General features: G+C 44.1%; 1 protein-coding gene across 1 annotated transcript; it reads right to left on the bottom strand.

The window, feature by feature from the left end:
• Window positions 1-7,104: 7,104 nt before the first annotated feature.
• On the bottom strand, window positions 7,105-8,884 carry CUNH10orf120 (chromosome unknown C10orf120 homolog). The gene is made up of 4 exons (XM_007451119.1): window positions 8,685-8,884; window positions 8,402-8,477; window positions 7,620-7,860; window positions 7,105-7,235 (listed from the first exon to the last, which is right to left on the bottom strand). The coding sequence occupies exons 1-4, from the start codon at window positions 8,882-8,884 to the stop codon at window positions 7,105-7,107; spliced, it is 648 nt and encodes a 215-aa protein (XP_007451181.1).
• Between the last annotated feature and the right edge of the window lie 212 nt (window positions 8,885-9,096).

Genomic DNA, 9,096 nt, shown 5'->3' with positions numbered 1-9,096 from the left:
AAAAAAAAAAAAAAAAAAAAAAAAAAGATAAAATAGGATAGAATGTTAAGAAATCGAATTTAGCAATGTAAAAAATAATCATGAAAATATAGGATTTATTCCAAGTACACAGGGATAATTTTAAAAAAACAGAAAATCTATGAAGGGTAGCAGAACAGGCCACCCCAAATATGCCCCTTTGGCAATAGGATTATTTTGAGCTGGTGGTGCCCTCTGCTCCTGTAAGGGAAACCTACATCATAAGGGAAGTTTCCACTAGAAAGAGTATTTGGAAGGGGGAGAGCTACCCCCAGAGATCACTTTGTTTTCACCTGAGATTTACCTGCCTGGAAGGGTAAGAACTTTTGTTTCCCATACATTTTCTCTTCCCACCTGTCCTTGAATTGCCTTCTCTTCACCTACAATTCCTATCCTTTTCCTTAGCTCAGGATGGCTTATAAGTCCCAATCAGCTGGCCATATTTTGAGTCCCATATCTTTATGGGGCTCCATAAATACATCCATAATTAAATTTGTTTCCCACCCCCCCCCCCCCCCAGTGGTTAATCTGTCTTATGTCAGTTTAATTCGTAGAGCAGGCACAGAATCTAGAAAGGGTAAAGGGAAATTTTTCCTCTCTCACACTATGTGCACAGACAGCTGGGATGTAGGGCCAAGTGAAAAACAGGTGTATGAGTCCTTTCTTCCTTCAGCTATTAGAGGAATAGTTTCTATTGTTATAATATTTACCATTTGATGCTTATAAACCTGGTACTCACTAGGATAAAAATAAAATTAACTAACATTTCCCCCCCTCATATTTCAAGCCCTTGAATACCACCATGATTTTGAAACCAAGAATGCCATATGTCTCTTTAAAAGCAATAGTGTTTCAGGTTTAAATGGAAAATTTTCTCCCCTAAACAGGAAAGAATATCTTATACCCTCTATTTCAAAAATTGCTAAAATAACACCTGATATGGGTGACGAGTTGAACTGTCAAAAGCTGTGATGGAAAGGATGTCAGGGTAATGTATGGCTTAGAAGCTAAAAGCTATACTATTCACCAGTAAGAGGGCTTACCAAATGGTAAGTAATGAACCTAATTGGAATATCTCGAACATTCACTGGTGCATTAGGGTACTTTTGTGGATTTTAAATCTTTTGTGCTTAATCTCTCAGGAGGCAATTACCACAGAATACAAAAGAAAAAGAGAGATGCAATCAGGGCATGATTTAATCTATCTAGGAATTTGGGGTTTTGCACTAAAAATCAAGCCTTTTGAACTTCCTGGGTTTATTCATATGAAGAATTCTAAGTTTGTACCAAAGATGAACAATAGTTACTCAAACTGACATTGAGGCTCTTTTATTCAATGTGAATATGACAATGTAGCTCAGGGTAGCAGTATGGGAGCCATTGTTCTAATGGTGTCACAGTTTCCATGATTTGATTTTTCCAGTCAAAAAAGTTTAAGAATCGTTTCACGTAAGAATCGTTTTACGTAAACCTTTAGGATGGATGTTTCCAAGCATTATATTTTGCATATTTCCCTCTGACTATCCTTGATATTTTTATCAGGTTGTCTTTTCTGACAGCTTTGCTGGCTTTTGGAGACTTTGATGAAACACTGAACTGAAGTGGCAGACATGCATATTGTGGGGGAAGAAAAATGTTCTTGGACTTTCTTAGGATCCCTGGTTGGGTCTAAAAATTAAACTGACAGATTAACAGGAGAAAAGCATATACATTTTATTGAATTTTTACGTGGGGGGCTTCAACCAGATTAAACGCAATAATAATAATAGAGATTCAGATATTATAAACTCTCAGCTGATATGAAGTAATTACCAAGCCTCATGCTGAATGAACTGTTCCTAGTGTTTCCCACACATTTCCTCATTTAATCCTCCAACGTCCCTGTGAGGGAGACACATTATTGCTCCCATTTACAGGTGAGGAAGCTGAAGCTGAGAGATGTCTGGAACTTGACCTAGATCCCGCGGCTCACCTCATAATGGAGCAAGGACTTGCACCCAGGTGTGCCTGCCGCCATAGCCCATGTGGTCCTTGAACTCTCAGCATCTCCTTCAGGGCAGAATCTGAAGGCCTGTTTGCTGAAACTGGAGACTCATGGTGCGGAGAGGAAGATAAACTTGGGTAGGTGGGGCTCCATGGTATTAACATTTTTGAATATTTGTCTCATTCTTTAACCAGTTTACAAGCTTGTTGAGGGTGGAGTCCAAGTCCTTCTTTTCATCGCCACCTGGGGGTTTTATGTGGTCCCTCTACCCATGCACCCTGCCTTACTCCATCTCACTAGTTTGTTTTGTTTGGGGGGCTCCTCAAGTATCCCGTTCCAGCTCAAAATGGATTGTAAGGTTATTTTTCCCCAAGAAAGACAATTTACCCTGAGATACATCCTGGTACCAGCTCTTAAGGAATGTAAATGTCACCTCGTTACAATGATGTAATGATTTGTGGAGTACAGAAGGTGTGCTAGGCACTAGGGCTGCCAGAATGGTTAAGTTGAACCTGGGCACTGGGGTCACACAAATGGCTCATCACCCAGTGGGTTATACGTGAGGAAAGATGAAACAGGGAAGGTGGAGGGAGCAAAGTCAGATTGCTATGGGATCCCAAAGGTGGGCAACAGACACGGTCTAGGGGTGAACTATAGCAGGAAGCACCCAGTGTCTCTTCAGGAAATGGAGCTGAAGGTTTGGCCATGTCCAAAGTGCTACAGCCAGATGTCGCACCCCGGAATCTTCCAGCTCATTTGGTCGCCTTCTTCGGACACCATCCCCGTAAATGAGCCCCTCTCTGACGCCACAGGGCTCCTGTGGGTCTCGGGCAAGAACAGATTAAAATCTGTACTGGTTCTAAGAATGGAAAAGACAATGAGGTCTGTTTCCATAGGTAATTCAAAATAAAACTGATACTAAACTTAAGTTTAAGGAAGTCCAAAGAAGTTCTGACTTTTTCCAGTAATGACGACACTAAGCTTATGTGAAAATCAACTATCAGATTCTTTTTTCCTCTGAAATATCTATCATCTATCTATCTATCATCTATCTATCTATCTATCTATCTATCTATCTATCTATCTATCATCTATCTCTTTTTGCCTCTGTATATTGAATAACCAATACTGGACTTTTGGGAAAAATTTAGTCTATCACTTGTCCCACAAGGCTACTTTGTATCAGAGTTCTCAAGGAATAAAGAATTGTTACAAATTTCAGATTAAATTACTCCTCACCAGAAGTCTCTTTGGGCTGATGCCCAAAGGCTTTCTAAGTTCCACCATAGTTCTTTAAAAAGTAAAAATAGAGATACCGTGTGATCCAGCAATCCCTCTCCTGGGCGTATATCTGGAAAAGATGAAAACTCTAACTCAAAAAGATACATGCACCCCAATGTCCATAGCAGCGCTATTTATAATAAACAAGATATGGAAGCAACCTAGGTGTCCATCGATGGAGAAATGGATAAAGAAGATGTGGTACAAATATATAATGGAATACTACTGAGCTAAAAAGAAGAATGAAACATTACCATTGCAGCAACATGAATGGACCTATAAATTATCATACTAAGTGAAGTGAGTCAGACAAAGACAAATATCATATGATATCACTTATATGTGGAATCTAAATAAAAAAACGATACAAATGTACTTATTTACAAAAAAGAAACAGACTCCCAGACATAGAAAATAAACTGACGGTCACCAAAGGGGAAGCGGGGGGGAGGGATAAATTGGGAACTTGAGTTTAACAGATACATACTACTATATATAAAATGGATAAACAAGGACCTACTGTACAGCACAGGGAACTACATTCAATATCTTGTAATAACCTATAATGGAAAAGAATCTGAAAAAGAGTATAAATATATATACATATATATACATGTATGTAAATATATAACTGAATCACTTTGCTGTACACCTGAAACACTGTAAATCAACTATACTTCAATAAAAATATTTTTAATTAAAAAAAAATAAATTTTTAATTAAATTTCACCATAGCCTAAGGCTCTTGCAGGGCTCTTTAGGTCACTTATCTTTTTATCAAATATTATCATCTGGGTGTGTTTATATAACTCCAGGTAAGCAGTTAGAAGGAATACATACTTGATTCAGAGATTTTTCAGAAACCTTTAATAATAAATAAATCTAAGTTTATTTTCATATATACTTCCTAGAAGATGGCACACAGATACACAAACCTGTACGGTTAACTGTGGGTTATTTCTAGATGGCTCCAAGTAATTAATGTTTATTGTAATTAAAATGACACTATCAACAAGGTTGTTAACACCTTCCCTGATTTATTCTCAGAGGTGACTACTGGACTCAGTGAAAATGCCTCCAGACCAGCACCACCTGGTGCTGTAACACAGTTCTTAGGTTGTGACACTAAGCAGATGGTGAGCAAGGCAAACTCCACTGCAAACAACTAGTTAAATGAATCCCAGAACTGGACCTTGGTGATGCTCTAGTTGATGAGCTCATTTAACTGCTGAGGAAGTTGAGTCACAGAGAGCCTTGTGGTTTACCCACACTTCCCAGCTGGTTGGTGGTAGACCTCTAAGAAGAGCACTGGTCTCGCTTCTCGTGCAAAGAACTTTCTACCACATCGCACAGCTGATCTCGAGCAATGTTCAGGGTCCAGCTAAATAGCTTTAAAATGTTTTCAAACTGGTTTGAGTTTTCATGTGTTGCTCTGATATTCACAAGTTTATAGCCGTTGGAGAAGTTATATCAACGCTGGAGATAATATTTCCCTTCTCCCTGATTTCCAACCTTGCCGCAGCTGAAAGGTGCGAGCGTTCCTTTGGTCTCTGCTGATTCTTCCACTGATGACTTTGGGATTATGCTACCTCTCCCTAAATCGCTCTCTTGGCAATAGCTGCTCCCGATACAATACTTTCTCTTAACCTGTGGCTATGGCCAATGGAGTTCTCCTGGAAAATGGGAGCGGGTCGGCCTCCCGCCCACGACCCCCCCGTCTGCTTGGAGAGCTGTGGTTCTGAAAGAGCCAATTTGCGAAAACTCCACGGAGAGGGACGATCTAGAAAGAATGCTGGCCTTGTCCCGGAAGCTGTACCTGTGGGGCAAGCTCAGTGCCTTTCCAACTGTGTGCAGAGTTGCCGAGGACAGCGCGTGATTAACCGGGGGATCCTTCTGGGTTTCAGATGCAGACAAGAAACGAATGTGTCATCTTCTCAAACGCTGAAATATCTCCCAGGTCTGCCACCTTGGGGCCGAGGCAGGGCCTTCATGGGAGTAGCAATAGCTGACCGCAGGGACCTTGGATCATCCTCCTGACACATCCAAAGGAATCGTGCCTGCTACAGCCTTGCGTGTCCCGTGCCTGCACTTGACTTGATGGGGAGGGCGTAAGTCACCTGGCCGCACAGAAGAGGAAGGCGGCAGAGATCAGGCCGGGAACAGGCTGGCTCTGCCTTCCAAGGTAGAAGCTGCATGTCTAGGCAAGAAGTGGGGAGCATGGAACAGACCTCTAGCCTTTAGGCCTGGGCAGCCTCTTTCCTGAGCAGGGGTCTTTCCCCCCATCTGGGCTACAGGCTGGTCCCAGCTCCAGCCCCAGGGGCTCTGGGGCAGACTGAATGCAGCGACAGTCCTGTCTGTACCAGCCTCCCTGAGCTCATGCCCTTTTGCAGTGTGACTTTCCACCTCCTCCCAACAAGAGGTGAAGTCCATTTACACACCCTTGCCTCTGGACCTGGCCGTGTATCTTGCTGTGGCCAACAGTGTGTGGCAAAGTGGTGGTGTGCCGGTTCTCGTCTTGGCTTCAAGAGTCCTTGCAGACTTTTGCTTGCTCTCTCGGCTCCTGCAGCAGCCCCGTGAACAAGCCTGGGGCTGGCCTGCTACAGCTGCTGGAAGAGGAAAGATGTAACCCATGGCTCCCACTGACCCAGCTGATAGCTCTCCCCGGAGAAAGAGAACCACCCAAATGACCCGCCGTTGACTGGAGACACAGGAGGAACTCGGCTGAGACCAGCCCAAATTGCTGACCCACAATTAGAATTATAACCTAAATTAATGACAGTTGGTGTGAGCTGTTAAATTTTGGGGTGACTCGCTTCACCGAAGCAGGTAACTGATGCAGGCCCCATGGGAGTAGATGAAAAGGAGGAGTCTATCCTGCGAAGGCCTGGGCTGCTGGGGGGGAGCAGCTGACAGCCAACAGTTGCCTGACACCAGGAAGCCTCAGCAGCTAGGTCTTACCTTGAGGACGCCCTGGAGATCGGGTCCTGTAAGGAGAAAAGGAGGGAAGCCACCAAACAGAAATAGACTCACAGACTGAGAGAACAAACTTATGGTTACCGGGGGGAGGGTGGGGGGGATGGATAGTTAAGGAGTTTGAGATTGACATGTACACACTGCTATATTTAAAATAGATAACCAACAAGGACCTACTGTATAGCACAGGGAACTCTGCTCAATACTCTGTAATAACCTGAATGGGAAAAGAATTTGAAAAAGAATAGATACATGTATACATATAACTGAATCACTCTGCTGTACACCTGAAACTAACACATTGTTAATCAACTCTACTCCAACATAAAATAAAAATCTGGGGGCTTCCCTGGTGGCGCAGTGGTTAAGAATCTGCCTGCCAGTGCAGGGGACATGGGTTCAGGCCCTGGTCCGGGAAGATTCCACATGCCGTGGAACAACTAAGCCCGTGCACCACAACTACTGAGCCTGCACTCTAGAGCCCACAAGGCACAATTACTGAGCCCACATGCCACAACTACAGAAGCCCGCGCGCCTAGAGCCCGTGCTCAGCAACAAGAGAAGCCACTGCAATGAGAAGCCTGTGCACCTCAGCGAAGAGTAGCCCCCACTTGCTACAAATGGAGAAAGCCCGTGCACAGCAACGAAGACCCAACCCAGCCAAAAATAAGTAAATAAAATAAATTAGTTTTTTAAAAATTAGAAATAAAATTTAAAACTTTTTAAATAAAATTTTTTTACAGCTAAAAAAAGAAAGAAAAAAAGAGAAAGAGGGAAGCCACCTGGGGCAGAGCTGCAGGAGTAATAAGGACCAGGGCACTCGGTTTCCATGGGGAATAAATAAAGCTTTAATAATGGTGGGAAGCAGCTTTGTGCATGTACTCTTTCCAGGCGCTGCCTTCTTCCAGGCAGCTGGCCTTTGACACATCACTGGGGTGGATTCCCCGTGATATAAAATCCTGATTCATCAGCATTAGGTCGCCAGGGAATTCGGCCAGGTGCAAAAGATTTCTGTTTGTTAAGCCAGCGATGGATCTTTCTGCTTTTTTTGGAGGGAGGAATGGTTTTAGATCATTTGGGTGGTACGTTACACATTTTTTTGGTTCTTCTGACTTGAAAATTACGTTCATTTTTATTTCCTGTCTTTTCGTGGTTTTGCTTTCTGCCTCACCTCTCTTCTCTTGATGGGCATAGTCGCAGTGATCGGCGTCTCGGTCATCCTTGCCTTCCCCAGTTTCGTCCCTTGCCGGGGGGCCCAGGCCCCCTCCAGACAGAAGCAAAGAGCTCCTAAATCTTTCAATGTAGGGTAAAGGCTGCTTATTCCTCAGGCCTCGAGCGAGCCGCATTCGTTCTATGTGCTTGCTGATGTTCAGCCTCTCCCGTTGTGGCATTTTGAACTCCACCGGGGGCACCATCACCTTCGCCGTCCAGATTTTTTCTAGGGGTCCACAGGGGGCACAAGGAGGGGTGAGTTGCTTCCTATATTCCACCGCCCTTTTATAGTCTGAAGACAGCACCTGTAGTTCCTTGAGCATTTTCCGTTCTTCTTCTTGCTTATAAGTCAGAAACCTCCTGGCTGCTATGGTGTGAACACCACCTAGACGCTGACAACGGGAAAGGGATGGTTAAAATCTCAACGGGACAGGAGTAGGGGGGACCCACAGGAACAATTACCTAGTGGCACCTTCACCCTCCATCGCTGAGGGTGCCCGAGCCCCTGGGTCATGAGAAAGAGGACAGATCTTTGGGGTTAGACGAGCCTGGGCTCAACTCCTGACTCTCCTTCTTACCTACTATGAATTTGAAAGAATTTTATTGATCTTACAGGCCCCTGTGAGGTCTCCATAAGATAACATATATGAAAGCCACCAGTGCAAGATAAGGGCTTGAGAAAAGGCAGCTTCCGTGATTTGTTATCACTTGTAGTTATATTCCTACTTGGGACTTCGAAATAAGAGAGTCTTTTGCTTTTGCTATGCAAGCGTGGAAGCCACTAGCTCACAACGGCCAAGTAGTGGCCAACTCCAGTCTGCTGTTTGGGAGACTTACATCTCTATTGCTGGTGGTTTTTGAACCTCTGGCTCCCCTAGCCTAACTGCCTGGCTTCCATGGGGCTTCCCTGTGTATAAATTTCACAGCACTTACTAGGATCTCTTTTTCCAAGGGGGAGTATTTTCCGAGGGCAATGCGTGGGTCTGATTTGTAGAATTTGGTCCATATGCTGGAAGGCAGAGAGGTGTATTAGAACTCGGAAAGGGTCCTCCTAGTTTTCCCTTTGGAATGGGAAATCTCACAAAGGGTGATTCTACATTAGTCAGGGTAGGGTCACTGTGACCAGGGTTTCTACAGCCTTAGAGTGGGCTCCTCCACTTGGCCTCGTTCTGACATGGGTGGGAAGGAATAGACCAGAAGCACAGGTCATACTCACCCCAACGGTGAAGCAGAACATGGATCCCCCTGGCAGCACAGGGAGTCTTTATCCTGAAAGGAATCGCTTATATTGAATACTTGGACTGGTGTTCCATTCTTATTTGACTTCCCCTCTGTAGTCATCCTTTCTTGGGCCCATGAATCTCTAGCCCTCTGTTTTCCAGTCTTCTGACAGCCATTCTCCCATTCTCTGATCATACTCTGGCAATAGGCTAAGATGGGAGGTGTCAGTGCCTGGAGTTTCTTTGTAAGACAGTTTTAATGGGAACCCAAGGGACAGTCACAAACTTCTTGCATCATAACTGGCCTACGTGGAGCTATTGTGAGGTCAGTTCTTTCAGGATGAAGGCTCATCAGCTAAAGTCTCTCCCTGGTGTTGGCTTGCCTCTCCAATCTTAGCTCCAATCTTA

This window comes from Lipotes vexillifer, unplaced genomic scaffold (genome assembly GCF_000442215.2).
Source record: "Lipotes vexillifer unplaced genomic scaffold, Lipotes_vexillifer_v1.1 scaffold1842, whole genome shotgun sequence".
Classification (NCBI taxonomy): Eukaryota; Metazoa; Chordata; class Mammalia; order Artiodactyla; family Lipotidae; genus Lipotes; species Lipotes vexillifer.
This window is presented reverse-complemented; position numbering and strand designations above follow the sequence as displayed.